Source organism: Phodopus roborovskii, unplaced genomic scaffold (assembly GCF_943737965.1).
Source record: "Phodopus roborovskii unplaced genomic scaffold, PHOROB, whole genome shotgun sequence".
Classification (NCBI taxonomy): Eukaryota; Metazoa; Chordata; class Mammalia; order Rodentia; family Cricetidae; genus Phodopus; species Phodopus roborovskii.
This window is the reverse complement of record NW_026126651.1, coordinates 8486092-8504323: the sequence shown is the minus strand read 5'-3', so window position 1 is coordinate 8504323 and position 18232 is coordinate 8486092. Positions and strand designations below refer to the sequence as shown.

Below are 18232 nucleotides of genomic sequence, written 5' to 3'. Positions count from 1 at the left end.
AACGGAAGGATGCTTAGTGCTGAGATGGTGAAGACACTGTCGCGCCTGATGACCCGACTGTGGTCACTGGTAAATAGTCTAGCCCCCAGAGCCGTCCTCTAACCGGCCCCCACCCCACCCCACCCCACCCCGTGCGCCTCGGCACGCTCTCTCCCCCTGCCTCAAATAAAGAAAGAGCAGTAGAAAAACTAACTTAATGATGGCCACAATGGCACACTTTGAGAGTTCTATCTGAAAAGACACTGACAAGTTCTGCAGGAAAAGCACTTGTGAGCAGCCCAGAGTGGCTGCGCATCCAGTTGCGCGCGCATTTCCGCGAACGCGGAGCAGGCTGTGCCTACCACTTCCATCACATGCGCGCTCCACTGCGACAGAAGCTGCAGGCCCTGCAGGGCCAGGTCAAAGAGCTTCCGGTACTCCGCGTCCGTCTTCTGGGCCTCCTGCCGGCCGGACCCCGTGACCACCTGGGACAAAGAAAGGCATTGAAAGCAAACCCGCCCAGCTTCCCTCCTTACCTACAGCTGCTGTGGACAACAGCTCTCTGGGCATGGCATCACCCTTGCCCTCCAGAGCTCCAGAACTCTGGCAGAAGACCTGCTCTGTGAATAGCCCGCTGGAGGCCCTGCTCCCCCTCACACATGCTGGACAAACTCCCCGGTGCTGAGCTATAAGCTCAGGCCCCTGAACAGGCGTTTGTGCAAAAGACACCTACAACAGTCTGACCCATACACGAAAAGATGTTCAACATTAGTCAGGGGACAGCTTAAACCCAAACAAACCCTCATAGACTTCCTTCTACACCAGCATCTGCCTCTGCCTTGAGTGCAAACACAGTAGCAGGTATCCTGGTAGGCATTGAAGCCTGTACAGCCCTGCCTACAAGGAGCACACAGATAAAATGCCCTGAAAAGTAAAAAGGGTGTCATCCCATAAACGTATCAAAGTAAGCGAAAAACCATTTTAATACACGGAGAGATCAACATCACACATAGAGGAACATCAGGTCTGAGATCTTATCTGAGCATACCAGATCAAGGAAAGAGTTTAACTCCCTCACCTAGATCCCACAGACACAAAACGATGCCACAGGAACCGCCCAACTAGACACACACACACCTAGGTATGTGTGTGTCAAGAGACGACAGAAAGCCCAACTGTCCTGGGGGCTTCAGCTCAGTTTGGTCGCCATGGTTGACACAGTCTACTCATCCACCCATCCATTTATGTGGCCATCTGGCTGCAACCTGTTCATCAATCTGGACCTCCCTGCCCTCTGCTGCTGCATCGTCCTTGTTCCTGAACCTCGTTTCTATAGCTTGACTCAACCCTGCGGCTCAGCTCAAACCTGTGACCCAGCAGCTTTAAGTGCCCGGAGCAGATCTCACACAAGGTTCATCCTCTGACCCCACAAAGAGCCCTTTGCATTCCTATCAGCCTTAGGCTTGCTTCCAACTAGGCTTCCTCTCTTGGAATGACCTGAACTCCACTGTGGCCTCTTTGACCCTTTGTAGCCATTCTGTAACTAACCTACACACACACACACACACACACACACACACAGGTGTAGTGACTGCGACTTATAATGTGCAATCTGGGACTTAATAGATGCAAATTAAGATCAGAATAAAAGAATCTCCCTTCACCTCAGCTATCAGGATACTGGAACGTCACAGCAAAATGGTTTCAGTAAATTTCAATAAACTCTGACATTGAAGGAAGACGCAAACATGTTCTCCTATGCTCCCAGCAGCACACTCATGGCAAAACCATGGCCAGAAATCACTTCAGATCCACAGCAGTCAGGGTCACAAATAAAAAGATGGGTGTGGTGGAGCATGCAGTAATCCCAACACTCAAAAGCTGAAGGTTCCAGGCCACCCTGGGCTATGCGTGAGACCCAAAAACCTTCAAAATAATGCCCCAAACAGATTAGCCAGAGGTAATGAATGCAGAGAAATCAGAACCCTTTTACCCTACTGACAGGGATGTAAATGGCACCTTGGAAACCGTCTGTCATGTCCCTCAGCGATGGTCTTTGGAGCACCGCCACGACTCACAATCCACTCCTAAGCCTGTCTCTTCTCTGGGAGGGATGAAAACTCACACACACACTTTTCCAGAGTGTTTTTATAACCCGAACGTCAATCGACGATAAGACAAAATGTGCGTGGCGTGCCCATCGGACAGAATACTATTTAGCTACAGGATAAAGAATTGCTGTACCCTACACTAGAGGAAACCACAGGCAACAGTATGTGGGGAAAACAGAGCTGGTTACAGAAGACATACACGTTGCATGATTCATCATGAGAAATGCTCCCAATACACAAATCCACAGGGACACCGTTAGGTTGTCAGTGACAGGGAGATCTACTGATGGGCACGGTGTTTCTTTGGGATAGTGACAATGGTACAAATGTGCCTCAAGGTGACGGCACAGTTCTTCAGATGTAGAAACATCTGTCAGTTGTGGGATTTCAGTAAGTGAATTGTACTGTAAGTTGAGTTGGTTGTATCTCCACAAACCTCTTCCCAACTCAACTCCAGGTCCACACGTCCCAGACAGCACCTACCAAGGGACTAGGAGTTAAATGGGTCCCCCGAGGGGCTAACAAAGGGACCCGACAAACTTCCTGCTTTGTCCTCACCTCCCTAACTTGAGATGAAGGCCTAGCAGGGAGACAAAGGTTTGCGGGCTTTTTCTCTACCACTAGAGCCCCCTACAGGCAGACCAGGTCAAGGCTAGACCAGAGCCCATTTACCCAAAGTTGTGGGAGTACCAGCTTCCCTCCCTTTAATTAAACTGACTAAGCCTACACAGGAGGAAAAGAGCCACTACTGGAGCACACCAAGAACCCTTAAATCTGCACCGCTCGAAGTGAAACCGACTTCAGAGCCCCCGTGCATTGTGGGGAAGCTTTCCGTGTGCCCTGCTGGTGGGTAGGGGTGTGTCCATCTCTAGTATTTCTCATTGGCTCATTACGTCTGAGCTTTCCCCTGATGTTACCTGTTGTGCTCCATTTCCCCTGGCTTTTAACTGTTTAACTGGCAGAGAAAATGAACCCAACCCTGACACGTAGATTTCCTGTACGTAGAGGATTCCCTGTACTGACCTAGTGGCTTAGGCCTTGGGGCTGACTTCCCTTCTGAACATGACAAGGCCTGCAGATCAGAAAATCTCTCCATTACCGACAGACTCCCTCTCCATCCACTTCCTCTCGCTTCACTCCTAGTTTTCCTTTTGGAATCCCTGTCATGGTTTCTTTTTCCCTGTCCTTCCCCCCACCCCACCCCCCGCCCCCTGCCCCTACCCCCTCCCTCTCTCTCACCCCACCCCACTTTTCAGTGGGGCTGACATTCAACAGCCATATATGTGCTAGGCAAGTGTTTTACCAGCCCCAGCACTACCAATGTTTTCCTGATGGAAAAAGCACGTGTGCGGTGTGTGTGTGTGTGTGTATGTGCGCGCGTGCACATGCGCGCACACACGTAATGTTAGTTAAGTTTTGCTTTGGTTCTTTGAGACAGGGTTTCTCTGTATCAGCCCTGACTGTCCTAAAACTCACTCTGTAGACCAGGCTGGCCTCAAACTCACAGAGATCCGCCTGTCTCCGCCTCCCAAATGCTGGGATTTAAGGCACGTGCCACCTCTGTCCAGCTGCAAAGCTGTATTTCACACAGCTTAGCAGATACAGACAAGGCTAAACTGCTCTGATTCATCAATTATGAGGGTTTTGTTTGTTTAAGTGTTTTGGTTTGGGTTTGAGGGATATTGCCCTATTTAGGTTTGGTCAATTTAAAGAAGTGAATTTTGAAAATCTGACATTTTTAAAAAGCAATGAATGCTAATACTATCTGAGTGCGAAATAACGACCGCGACACTTGAGCGCCTCTGTGGCCGTGGGCGCAGCCCAGATGGTGCAGTAGGTGTGTACCTCGCTATTGCTGTAGCGTGCCAGCTCGGAGATGAAGCGCATGTGGTCTTCTCGGATCTGGATCATCTGCTCACAGATGTTGTACTGGGGGCTGCTGCTGGAGGACGTACAGGTCCACCTGGGCATGGAGAGAAAGCCCTGTATGACCAGACGCATCAACAACACAGTGCCTAGGCACAGCCTGAACCGCAGTGGGGGGGGGGGAGTCAGTTTGTGGTGGCAGGGGCAGTCGGTGAGTTTTACAAAATAAGGGACATTTGACAGGAACCATCTGAGGCCTGTAAGACCCGAAGGATGTACTATATAGCTTTCACCAGGAGAGGTCTGCTGATGCCCCGAGAGAGAAATGTAAAAGACTAGACTCAGCTCTAGGGACCTTACAATTAATTGGTTTAGTCCTCAGGTGACAATTTTGCAACCTCTGTGAACATACATGCATATCCCTGCTTACATTCAAAATGTGGTTTGTTTTACCAAGGAAATTAAAATGGTTGGTGCTTTTATCGATGGATTTAAACATAAATAGCCACATTTGAAAGAGCTGCCATCCAGGGCATTGGTTTCCACACCCTGGGAACGTCACGGTACTACTTTAGCAAAGGGAAGGCATGCTATGGAGTTGCCCAAAGGGCCTGGGCAAAGAGCCCTAGCAGGCAGCCGATTCTCTTCCTACCGGGACTTATTCTCCTCGTAGTGAGCGCTGGTCTTGATGTATCTTGCCAGTTCGATTTGCATATCTCCAAAGAGTGGGACCACCTGCAGCTGCTGCACTCATTCAGATAATGAGAAAAGAGCATCACAATGTACATCCAGGCAACAACCACAACGCAAACAACTAATGCTAGACTGTTAGCCTGGGTTAAATACTGCTGCAAACCGTTCACTATATACATATCTTCCTGGAAAGAACAAAAAAGCAAAATGAAAAACAACAAAGGGAAATATGTTTAAAGACTTAATCTACCAGGCCGCTACGGCTGCACTTCCATATGTTAATAACACTCAGAAGGTGAGAATTTACAGGAAGACATTTTAGAACAGACCCAGACACTCGTGAACAAAAGATGTGTTAAGGCCTCAAAGCAGGAACTCTACCCTTAAAATTCTAGCGAAAACTCAACGGAAGGGACGGCGCATCATGCTCATGTATTAGAGAGCCCAACAGTTTTCTTTTTATTGTTTTTGTATGAAATGATATGACTGTTCCGTGATATAGTTGAGGAGAAGGTTCTTTTTTTTTTTTTTTTTTTTTTTAAATTGTAGATCTACCTACATAGAGAACAGCCAGAGGCATCTGCAAGAATGTGGAGCGAGCAGAGAGAACGAATTTCTAGAACATGGCCAGCAGGCTGACTTAGCTGGGCTGTCTGTCAGAGGGGGAGAACAGCAGGGGATGGGGAATAGGGAAAGGCACTGAGAAGCAGTAGCAGACCAGACAGAGGAACACAGAGAGGGGAGCTAGAGCGTATCAAACCCAGCAGGGTCACAAGGGGGAGGAGCGGCTGGGGAAGGGATGGATGCCCAAGGGCTGGAGGAGGGGTTAGTGTGTGTGTGTGTGGGGGGGGGGAGAAATGCGTAACACCGGAGGCCAGTGTGCCCACAGCCACATCTGTCCCTTCTGCCTTCTGGAAGTTAGGGGAAGTTGGAGTTTCCTTTGGACCTGACACACTTCATTAAGCTTCTTCTTTGTTGTTGTTGCTAGGGATCAAAATCCAGGACCATGTGTAAATGAAGTAAGCACTCCACTACCAAGCTATAGACTCCCAGCCCAGACTAGAATTTTTGTCAGTATTTTAGTAGGGGGATGCTTTTGTCTGTAAAACCTGTTTTGAAAAGTGAAGGCTGGTTTCTAAGACCACCCTAGAGAGTAAAGCTGGAAGAAAGCCTCTTCTGGATGAGCCCGCCCGCCCGGAAGAGAGCCGTAGCTAGTGAGCCAGCGCAGCGGGCTGCTCTTGTCTCCAGTTACTTCTCCACCACGCTGATAAAACACCGCGACCAAAAACAATTTGGAGAGGCAATGGTTTGGGGCTATATTTCCAGAAAGAGGTTCGTGATGGCCCACAAGGCATGGCATGGGACAAACAGAGCAGGGTACTGAGAGACGGCATCTTCATTGAGACGAAGGAAGTAGAGAGACTGAGCTACAAGCGTGTGAGGACACAAACCCTCACCCCAGGGACTTCTGGCAAGGCAGCACCATCTCCCCAAACAAAACCACCAGCTGGGGATCAAGTGTTCAAACCACCCCAGCGTCCTGCACACTCCAGGGTCAGCTGGCTTGTGGGCTTCTGGGTAATTCTATTTCCACTTTCCCATCTTGCTACAGAAGTGGGAGCATTATAGACGCACCATCTGGCTTTTTAATGTGGGCCGCGGGGACCAAACCCTGGTCACAGAGCTTATAAAGAAGATGCTTTTTAATTTGCTAAGCCATCCATCTCCCCAGCCCTAGATCTCAGGTCTTATTTGAGCCCTCTGCATCAGTATCCTCCTGGACCAGGGGTGGGTGGGTACCAGTACAGTTACTAAGCAACTCAGTCAGTCCCAGCTTCTCTTTCCACCCAGGAATATGGAGTTTCAAGCTTGGATTATAAGGACCAGACTGCCTCCCCGGAAGCTTACCGCCAATACTGACTGCCTGGATTAGAAAGATCAGACACTCTTGTGGAAAATCCAGGTTTATGAAGAAGCCCTGTAGAATCCTTTTTAAGGATATTTGTTAAACATGCCAGGCAAGACATCTAGTTTTAGTCAGGCCAAAAAAAAGGTGAGATAATTCTTACATTCCTCAAACCACAGAAAGAAGCATCAAGGGGCCTAACAACCACACCAACTAGAAATGGCCAGAGCAACTTCCTTAAGATGCTATTTTTTTTAGATCATTGCCTTTTGTGGTTTGCAAAACGATTAATCTAACACTCTAAACCATATGCAGCCACAGATCACTTAAAAAAAAAAAAAAATCAAGCAACGATCCAGTCAGTGTTAACCAATCCTCAGTGGAATCTTCGGGATGGACAATGTCTCCAGCTCATTCACAGCGCATAGTTACCTGGCAGCTGTCACTGAAAAGCTATCCAGGGCTGAAAGGGAGGACAGGGAGTATACAACATATGCCTGTATAATGACACAGTTTAAAAGGAAACCCATGCGTTTCTAGTATACATTACACAGCTACAGTTTTGTTTTTTAATTGGTGCTAAGACTTCAAAACCATGACCTCCTGTGACTATGCAACCTCAAAGTCCCATCTCTGCAGGGCCTCTTCTGTAATTAAACTGGTTATAATGGCATGGGAAATTCAGAGCAACATTTCTTAATGAAATGCCTCTAGACAAGAAGGAGAGGAGATGCAGAGGGACATTAATTTAATCCATACCGAGTCATTTGTTACGATGCCTGGCAGCGAGGAGGCGCTGATCAAATGCAGAGAAGCAGTTTGAAACTGAGCTAGATCATCGCTCTTCCCGCTAAAGGTGTTACTGAACAACAGAAACCTTTTTATTCCTGGGTCTGGCAGATTTATTTCATGGTATTAAAATGGTTCTAACACAAAATCATCAAACCTCCCTGCAGGATCCCGGGGGTGGGGTGGGGTGGGGGGAACCTGCCTTTCACAAACAGAAGGTTGGGCACATGCAGCCAGATGTAAAAGAGAAGAAAATGTGAAAACGTATGATGCTGTTTCTGCATGATTCAACCCAGGCAAAAACTAAGGCAAGGAGCAGGAAAGAGAGAGCAGCCGCTTTTTCAGAAGGGAGAATACATCTCAAGACTTCTCCCTTATCTTCCTACACCCTGCCAAGCATCACAGTCACTTGCAGACTCATTAGCCAAAAAAAAAAAAAAGAAAAAAATCAATGCATAAATCAATAAAAACATTTATTATCAATGCTCAGAACTAAGAAAAAACTTTATCAAAAAACTTATATATACATGTATAAATTCACATGTATATATAAACGTTTTCATATGCAAACACACACACAACTCACCTTGAAGTATTTGTCTATTTTGGATAAGTTGATTCTTTTCTTGGCGTCTAGTTTGTAGATGTTACTCACACTCCCGTCCATCAGGTATAGACCAAATCCCATGACCTGAAAAGGAAATGGTTCAACGTAACACCCGAACCTACGAAATTCACACAGATGCACCCTACCGAGCTGGTGAGCCACCGAGCTGGAATTACAAAGCATTCTTCCTCTTAATGGCTACAAGATGAAGAGCGGTCCTTTTGAATGAAACCTTTTCCTTGTATGCCGTATCTCCTGTGCCTACTTCAGCTCTGTCCCCTGACGCTGAGTGCCAGTGCCTGCTGGGTAGAGTAGAGCGCAACACTAAACCTTGAGACGGCTCCTCACTAATGCCAGCCGCTCCACTCTCAGAGAAGAACACCATGCCTGCTAAATCCAGGGGCTTAAGACATCACTGTCTCTCCCTCTTGCCCAGGGAGGTGAGGGCGGGGTTGGGGGCAAACGTACAATCAAGGATATTTAATACCTGGAATGGCTCAAAGTCCCATTCAGTAGTTAGTTGCCCAGCTCACAGCAAGCATTGGCAGTGTGTTAAGCTGTATATATCAGCTGTTATCATTCCCAGTCTGGAGCACTGAATGCTTTTTTTTTCCCCCTTAACTTCACTGAAATCAGTGACAAAGGATAATTTGATTTCCAGGTTTACTGCTAACCCACAAAGCGGCAGCGACTAGTGGAACCCAACTAAGGACGCTTTTGTAGAACTCCACTCACTACCCAATGCACAGCCATGTGTAACTACTAAACTTCACCTTGATTACGCAAAACTAACCAATTCAGCCAGGCAGCAGCCGCCCATATCGGCAATGCGCCTTGGAAACATGACCAGGGCTCCTGCATCTCAGCACAGTCACAGTCACGGCATTTCTACTGACACAGATGTCCCCACCACCTCCCAGGCAGACAGCGCCTCAGACCAACCGTGTGCAGAGGTGGACAGCAGAGCCAAGGGACATGCTACACATACATGACAGCTCCAGCATAGGAAGAGGCTGGCAAAGGATTCTAGACTAAGCACAGCCTTGTGTATAGCTGTGCTTTCTCTCTGAGAAAGGTTGTCACGGTCACCCCCACCCCATCCACAGGCACCCCCCTCCCCCCCACACACACAGGCACCCCACCCTCGCACACACACATACTTTGAGTAGCATGTGTTTTTCACTGGGCGTCAGGTACATTCTGTTCTCATAGTAATCCACACACAGATTCACGATGTCTGCCAGGAGTTCTTCATAGCCAGAAATGACCTCAAGCTGTTGCTGCAGAGACTGAGATCAAGGGGGAGATTTAAGCTACCGCCCAACTCAGCCCGCCAGCCGCCAATGGCGCAGGGAGGACACAGGCCTTACCTGTGTGATCTTGTTGTGGTTGGCCAGGAACATGGACAAATTCTGTGACTCCTGGATGGACTGTGGATCTGCCATTTTACGTAAAAACTGAGCAGCCCTAGAAAGAAAAGTCGATTCTAAGACATATCTACAAACTGATTTAGATGTGGCGGGAGTCTGGGGGGGGGGGAGGGAGGGACCAGGGTTCCTCTCCTCTACATGAAGTTATTTACAGAAATGTGTTGCAGATACTGGTTATGGTTTCAGGGTTTTGCAGCATCTCTGACCTCGACTTTCGAATAGCGGTTCTCATCCTGTGGGTAGTGACCCCGTTGGGCATTGAACAACCCTTACACAGGGGTTGCATATCAGGTATCCTGTTTATCATATACTTACATTATGGTTCTTAACAGTAGCAAAATTCCAGTTATGAAGTAGCAATGAAAATAATTTGACGGTTGGGGGGGGTCACCATAACATTCGGAACTATTAAAGGGCCACAGCGTGAGGAAGGTTGAGAACCACTGCTCTACAGAAACCTTTTGACAACTTAGATGTGTCTTACACAGCTCCAGACAGGGCTTTGTATTCTACTGTCTACGGCCAATGGACTCCAACACCAGGTATCATGCTGTGGCCTCTCCCATACACAGGTAAGTGCCCATCTTTATTAATGGGTCAGAGAAGAGTCTCCGCATATTCTGACTCAAAAAGATCTGAAGCGCATTGTTAAGGACCTTTCTGGGACGGGTGCCTCTTTACTGTCTCGGTCCACTAGCACCATAACATCCCAGAGTTTTAGATTTGCCCCCTGCGCAGCTGCTCAACGGGAGGCAAACAAAAGGGCTTGAGCAGTAAAGTCCTTGAAGGCACACGCTGAGTCTGCACGTAGACAAAGAGTGAGGAACTTTTACACGTAATAGGCGCTGCCAGGAGGGTCTGTCTATGCAACGCAGAATCTTACATATTTAAGTTTCCACACGGAAGGATCCTATCTGCTCTAAATTCACTTCCTTTCTTCCCCATGCCACCTGCAGTGACAGCACGCCTCGCCTTGCAGTTGGCTATGGCCACGTAACCAAGAGGTAGGCTGTGAGATGCAATGCAAGAGATTGTCAGGAACGGGAACGTTTACTGCTAAGAGAGAGCACGTCTTCATGTTGTCTCTGCTCCCTGTGGACCAGAATGTAAACGGTGGGTAGAAGTCAGCAGCCACCCGGGACTGTGAGCAACACGTGATGGCTGAAGAACAGCCTGACTTCCCAATTAAAGTGTAAGAACTTTAAAGTTAATAAAATATTTTGAGCCTGGTGGTGGTGGTGTGGCGCCACCTTTAATTCCAGCACTAGGGAGGCAGAGGCAGGAGGATCTCAGGGAGTATGAAGCCGGCGTGATCTACAGAGAGTTCCAGAACAGCCAGAGCTACATCCACCTTATGGGTTCTAATAGATGCTAGGGTAGAGGACATGGCAATCAAAAAAGGGGTGAATTAAGGACACTTTTCTGTTTCAGTGAAGATTCACAACAACTGTGTGGCTCGTTTTTGCATTTAACTTAGAAATTTACAGAGAGAGAGAGAGAGAGAGAGAGAGAGAGAGAGAGAGAGAGAGAGAAGCAGTGTGCTTGCTAATCTTAACGTCAACTACTACATCTGGAATCAAGTAAAACCCAAGCAGCTGGGTAAGCTTGCGAAGGATTTTCTTGGGAAGACCAAGTCATTTAAGGTCTGAAGACCTACAGCAACAACAACAAAACCTGATTAACACACCCCCTGCTGGCCTCTCTCTAGGCTGGTTCTCTGCCTGGGAAAAAAAGTTATATTACCACAGGAAAGAGCTGGCGAGAGGACCTGAAATGCCCAGCATGAGCCCGAGGTACCTCCCAAGAGCCACGGGTCGAGTTTGTACAATCCCCCGTCTGCAGTGAAGTGCCAGGATCAGTCAACACACAAGGGACAAGCAAGGGCAATGGCAACTTAGAGGATTGCAGTTTGACATCTTTGGACGAAAAGCCTACTTCCCCCACAATGAGATGCTCCCTGGGCCAACTCCCTGTGCACAGTGAACAGAGGCAGACGCATATGCTCATCGTCTCAAGGGTACTAAGCACTCAGATTTCCTCCATAACCATCCGAGGCTCACCAGAAAGCCCCAAGCTGCTCAGGATGTGTAAAACTACCAGAGACCCTAACCCTGCTTGGAAGCACAGGCTCACAGCAGTCCCCAAACTGGCAAGCAGCTGCAATCAGCAGAGATGATGATGTAACACAGGAGATGCGCACCTGCCACTTGCCAGGCCGCGGCAGGGCGCCCCCCCCCCCGGGTGGACGTGCCATACGCTGCTCACCTCTTATATGCCGAGTGGTCGTTTTTCACACTACACTTCATGTTCTTCAGCTCGTCCAACACAGCAAACATGTTGATGAATTTGCCCAAGGTGATCAGGTAGGCTTCAGACACGAAGTCCTTTCTCCTTTCCGCGTGGCACAACCGTCTCACTTCCCCACAGAAACGCTCGATGGCATTTCTCTGGGCACAGAGAGGGGGAGGCAGAGGAGCCGCCGTCAGCAGCTTCTCCGCGTCCCCTCACTTACCGTTACTCACCGAGGCTCGAGGGCCTCCCACCTCACACAAGAGACAACTTCCACGCCTTTGGCTCTGTAAAAACCATCTTTTATTTCGCAGTTTGGCAACTACGACTCTTTACTAAAGTAAAAGAATTTGGCTGACTATTCCTGCAAAACTACTGTGGTGTGGTGCGTACTGGTGACTGTCGGCTTGACAGACTCTGGACTCGCCTGGAAGGTGGGTTTTCCAGCACACCTCCTGGAGGAGGGATCACCGTGATTATACTAATTGAGGTAGAAAAGCCCCACAGCCCTGCGGGCGATGCCATTCCCTGGCTGGGATCCCAGGCCATGGAGCGGGGAAAAGAGCTGGGGCAGAGTACACATTCTTATCTCTGTGTCACAATTATGGAAGGGGCACGAAGAGGTGGGTGGCAATGCTCCGACTGTCTCAAGGTCCCTGCTACGATGCACTAAACCCTTGACCCGGGAGCTAAAATAAACCTTTCTCCAGCATGTTTCTTCGCTGGGGTACTTTGCTAGAGCAGCAGAAAGGAACGAAAGTCCCCGAGCACAAGGCTCCGATACCCGTGCTGACGGCCAGGCGAAAAGCACAGGGGACAAACATTCCAGGTAATGGAGAGATGGCTCAGTGGTTGGGAGCACTGATTGCTCTTCCAGAGGACCCGGGTTCAATTCCCAGCACCCACATGGCAGCCCACAACTGTTTATAACTCCAGTTCCAGGGGAATCCAACACCTTTACAGACATACACACTGGGAAAACACATTTAAAAATGCACATGAAATAAGTACATGACAAAAGTTGTGTAGACACGTCCACCTGAGCACTTTATAAAGAGCCAGCAAGTCTCCTCCGTGTGCCCTCCCCTCCCCCCCCTCCAACTGAAGGGTTAAAGGAGGTCAGGCTGAGGGTAGGAAGTCCAGGAAGGTAAGGAAACTGCTGAAAAACTAGACGTGCAGTGCACCTGGAACTGGCCAAGGCAAGCCTTTGTGCACTAAAAGAGGGGACTCAGAGGGCGGGTTTACTCGGAAGGGCCTTGAAGCCTTAGCCCTCCTTCGCCCAACGGGGCTGCTCTACTTTAGAGCACACTGCCCTCTCCCTGGCACGGGGCCCCCCCGAGTAACTCCAGGGTTTTACCTGGAAGTACATGAAACTCATCAGTTTTGTGACCTCGGGTTCCAGGACTTCCACAGTTTTCTCATAGATCTCCACTCTATTCGGCTGCTCGTTGCACTTCACCTGGGCCGGGAGAGACGAAGGCAGAGTCAGGGTTTCGTCAGGCCGAGGCAGGCACTCTCATCACCAACGAGGGCGTGGCCTGCCAGGGCCGGGGACAGGAGTGGCACCTGAGGGATGGCACGGGAACAGCTCCTCCAGGTGTACAGCATGACAGCATACTCCTGGCCTTCCTCCAGCATCTCGTTCTGCAAAACACACGGGACAAGGCACGCGTAGGTAGGGGACCAGCACAAAAGGAAGATGGAAGCTGCTGCCAGTTCCACAAAGCAGCCCGCCTACCCCTCTGAGACTGGAGGCTGACCAGAGACACGCCCAACACTACGGGCAACCACAACCACAACCCCGGTACCCCTACAACTCAGGCAGGCTGCAAAGGACTCTGCATGACAACACAGCCATTTCTCACGAGAGCCCCTACCCAACCCTCGCTAACTACTTGCAGTGAGGACCTGAAGCCAGGGGCACGAAGCATGGGCAAGATGCGTGATAGCATCTTCATAGTTTCTTTTCCAGGTCCCACCATGCTTTCCTGGTTTAGACAGGGTCCAGAGGCAGAGCTGCTAGTCCAAGATGTATAGGAGAAAAAGGCAGAATCCTTCACAGAGCACTAAAGATTCAGGGGCGATGGCCACAGGAAGAGGGCTACCATCGCTTTTAAAAGTTGTTGTGGTGTTCTGTCCCGTGACTTGCTTGTCATTTTGCTTTGGTACACACGGTAAGAACCCATTGGTGTTCCTTAAAAATGGGACTGGAAACCTGGCGATGTTGTAAGATGCATTAAAAGAAATGCCTTTCCCAGCCCGGTCTACAAAGCGAGTTCCAGGGCAGCCTGAGTAAACGCACAAAGATAGTTAACTGTGGACATTTACAAAACGGGCTATACAAACATTAAGGGCATTTTTTTGGGGGGTGGGGCATACTTCATGACGTGAAAATGTTCACAAAAAAAAAAAATCACTGAAACGCATAATTACAATTACAGAATTCATTTAGAAAACCCGAGCCCCATGTGACTGTACACCTGACACATGTATGTGCACATATGCATGGAGAAAGAAAAGAATGCCAGCCAAGGGCTCCCTTCCAAGGGTGGCAAAGACTCTCCTAAACCAAGGGCTCCCTTCCAAGGTTGGCAAAGACTCTCCTAAAGCTGTACGGCATTTCCGTCTCTTTTCCTCTGCCTAGTCTATCACGAAACATCTGCTTTGTTTGCCGTCCAAATGTGGCAGCTGCTAGACATAAACAGAGAGCCACAGACAACGTTACCATGCTCGAGTGGACAGTTGCCTGTTCAATGTATCTTGCGATGCCAGTGACGAAAGCATTTCTGTCTTCAAAGTTGGTGTTGAAGTTTGGCTGAAGGGAAGGAGACAGAACGAAAAAAAACATCACGTTGGTTGAGGTCAGAGCAGCCAGCTGCGTCACATCTGCCCAAGGACCTACCTGGTAGAGCAGCGAGGACGGCGGAGGCTCAATGCAGGGCTGCTGGTCAGGCAGAGGCAGCTCCTCCAGGAGGTCCACGTTGGACAGTGCGTCCTCTAGTGTCACTTGGGCAGCCATCCGGCAACAGAGCACAGTACACAGACACCTGTGAGGAAAGCAAGATGCAGGCCTTCTGATGTGCGTCACGTGGCTTCCAGGCCCGAGGGCGCGGGGACAGCAAGCGTCTGCGAGGCCTTTCCTGCGAGGCTTGTTGGGAAGGCTCTCTGACCTCCAGAGTATGCCGGTGCAGGGGATACAGGTTATCATGTCTGCTGTAGCCCTTCTAAACTGGCGCTCCAGTCCTAGTTTCTGGGACTTAGGGCCCCACGGAGGGCATGCTAACCCTTCTTCCCATGGCTGGAAGAGGGCAGCATCTCCCCTGCACGGTTATTCCAAATATGTAAGGGTCAGGCGAGAGTACTGCCCTTGGCCGCCGGCACTGTAGCTAGCTACACAGACAGGCTGGAATCACAGGGACTGGCTGTTAGAGAGAAAAGCATAGACACCAAACCCATACCCTGTCCCCCACCGAATGTGTTCCCGCCGACCCCAGCAGGGCGGGTGCTGGCGTAGAAGGACAGTCCACTCTCCTGGAGGGGAGACATAAAGACCTGAGGCTCCATCCCTAATGGAGTCACAGGACAGGCTGTGCTCTAAGAAGGACGTAACAGACAGGAGCCTCTGGACCAAACGGCAGTGTGGAAGTTATAGCCCGGCAAACCTTAGCATGCTGCCCTTGTGTCCCCTCTCAAGGGTCAGAGTTACATCACAAGACGGAAATCTGAAGGAGAAGTTCCAGAGACCCAAGCCACTGTGGTGAGAACAGAGAGGCCACCGGGCTGCTCTTGAAAATCCAGACTAACCTTGGGCAGCCCAAGTATCGATCTAAGACTCTGCATACTTGGGAGACCTAAGTGAGGTCTTATGTAGCCATGTGTAACGCATAGAGGAGGCCGGGTCAAAAGGAGACCACAGAAGCTGAGATGTGGCTTATATGGTAAAATTCCCACATTCAGTTACAGAGTATAGAAACACTGGTCCTAACAGACTTCAGACAAGAGTTAACAGGATTGTACTTGGTAGCTACCCAGGGTGGGGGAAGTAACTACTGGCTTCAAGGGTTAGCTTGGAGGTATACTGTATCAAAGTCCTGGGTTTAACACCCAGCATCGCCGCCACCACCAACCCAAAAGAGATGGTGGGGGAGACAGGAAGCAACTATTCAATAGGCACAATTTTGGAATAAATTAAAACGGAATAGTACAAAGTGTTCGGATTCTAAGAGGTAGAAACAGTTGACAGTGTAGCTCCATGACAACTGCTTACTTAGCATGCTTATAGCCCTGAGCTATAAGCTATAAGTTCTCAGTACCAAAGCTAACTAAACAAGAACAACACAAAGCCAGCACAGACAGTAAAAAACAAAGAATTAAAGACAGGTTATAGCCAGATGTGGTGATGCACACCTTTAATCCCAGCATCCGAGAGGCACAAGGAGGCAGATCTCTGTGAGTTTGAGGTCAGCCTGGTTTACATAGTTAAGCACCAAGCCAGCGAGGGCTACCTAGTGAGACCCCGGCATCATCATCACCACCAACATCATCAGTACCACCATCATCATCATCAACATCACCATCACCATCACCACCACCACCACCACCATCACCACCACCACCACCATCATCAACACCACCACCACCACCATCATCATCACCATCACCACCACCACCACCATCACCACCACCATCACCACCATCAACATCACCATCATCACCAACATCATCACCACCACCATCAAGATCACCGTCATCACCATACAGTAAACAAAACATCAACAACAATAAAGAGTAGATCTAACCATGCCAATAATTGCATAAATAATTTATAAAGTTACAAAGATGATTAGATGGGTCTACCCAGTGCAGGAAGGAACAGGAAGAAGAAAGCCAATGAGAACTGAAAATGGTAGCTGCAGTGGCTCTGGGCACTAGCCTCCAGAGAAGGACACTACTGTGGCTCAGCAAAGGGAGGAGCAGCCAGAACAATCCTAACTCTGTCTGCATCTCACACAAACACTTCCAACTCCACAGCAGAAATGAACAGAACTGGGAAAAGAACCAAGGAAATGAACAACTCCAGACTGGAGACTGGTGGCAGGTCTGCTAGTAGCGAGCTGGGAGGCGGCCTGTCTCCCTGGCAACACCCGGGTTTCAAGACAGGAGTAACTATCACAACTCCCCCTCCTTAGACTTGGAAACAGCACGGGAGAGCCTCCCAGCCACCCCTCCAAGAGCCGTTTGAAAAGGTGGAGGCCCATCAAGGAAAAGCTGTCTCCTCCTGGCAAAGTATGAGCATTTCATAGATATTTTTCTTTTTAAATATCTACTCTTACATGATTTTTTAAAAATCCTGTCAGTGGCATATATAGTTACCAGCCCAGAAGATCAATCGTTAATGCTTACAGATCCCGACTGCTAAGCTTGCCTGAAGTAGAACTTTCTCTTTTCCTGTAATCTCCCTTGTAGGAATACTAGCCAAAAATTTTAATTAAGCCAGTCTGTATGACCACTCTGGGCGTGCTAATGCTCTCTGAATGACCCCTCCTCCCCACCAGGCGTCCAATCTCAGGCCTGCTTTCTCTCTGCCTCTGATGAGTCTCCTTCCTCCCAGCAGCCACTAAGATCCCCACCTTGTCCCATTTATTTTCCTCTAACTCTTATAAAGGGTCTCTCGTGCCCTTCTGAGCGAGCCAGCTTCCTCCTTCAATGTCCTTTACACAGCCCAAGCTGTGGCCCAGATTAAAAATCTGGATTAGAAGTGGGTCTTCCCACTCCAAATGATTTAATTAAGGGGGGACGGTGACGACGACGACCCCCCCAAAAAAAAACGCCTCTCATGGGTGTGCCCAGAAGCTTGGGTTTTAGTAAACTCCAGGCGCAGTCAAGTTGACAAACAAGAATACCCATCACACGTCCGCCCCTTGACAACTGTATGTTCTTCGGTCTTGCCTAATTTCCAAATGAAAACAATAACCAGGTCATGAATGTACCTAAAAAGATATGAGTGTCCCACCTTAAAAATTTAAATCACACACTCAGAACAACTCCTTTCCCTGCTGGTGCTCCCAATAAGCAGCCGGCAGTTTAGTGATAGAACCACACACCCCTCATGTTATTTGGTTACCGTTATAGGAATAAAGGCTGGAGAAGGCGTGGGGGTGGTGGATGGTCCCGGCTGAGTGGGGTCCCAAGGTAAGGGACCACGTGGGAGAGCATTGCAGGTTCCATAGCAGGAGAGGGTGACCCAGGGCGGAGGGAATTAACTCGCCGGGCAGATAGAGCTTGAATGAGGAGTCTATTTAGAAAGGGGAGTGAGGGGGAAGGGAAGAGGCATAGAGGCACCGGGAACAGAGGAGGAGGGAGGGGGAGAGAGGGGAGAGAGAGGGGGGGTAGCCGGTGGCTGACAGAAAGCAGGAGAGAGAGGAAGAGAGCGTGAGTGGGCAGGCGTCTGACTTTTGAAGGGGTCCTTCACACCTGCCTGCACACTAGCACTCATGGAACCCTGGGCTGACCAGGGCACTGCCCGAGTGCATTCTGCCAGGTGGACGGGGCAGGCCGGCGC

General features: G+C 49.3%; 1 protein-coding gene across 1 annotated transcript in view; it reads right to left on the bottom strand.

The window, feature by feature from the left end:
• Positions 1-18232, bottom strand: part of Cyfip1 (cytoplasmic FMR1 interacting protein 1) — a 67138-nt gene that overhangs the window by 31971 nt on the left and 16935 nt on the right. Inside the window, 11 exon segments of the mRNA XM_051174283.1 lie at positions 342-464; positions 3936-4053; positions 4609-4700; positions 7931-8035; positions 9112-9240; positions 9322-9418; positions 11647-11828; positions 13028-13129; positions 13237-13314; positions 14396-14485; positions 14573-14717. Coding sequence (XP_051030240.1) covers positions 342-464; positions 3936-4053; positions 4609-4700; positions 7931-8035; positions 9112-9240; positions 9322-9418; positions 11647-11828; positions 13028-13129; positions 13237-13314; positions 14396-14485; positions 14573-14689 — 1233 coding nt within the window. The 5' untranslated portion in view covers positions 14690-14717.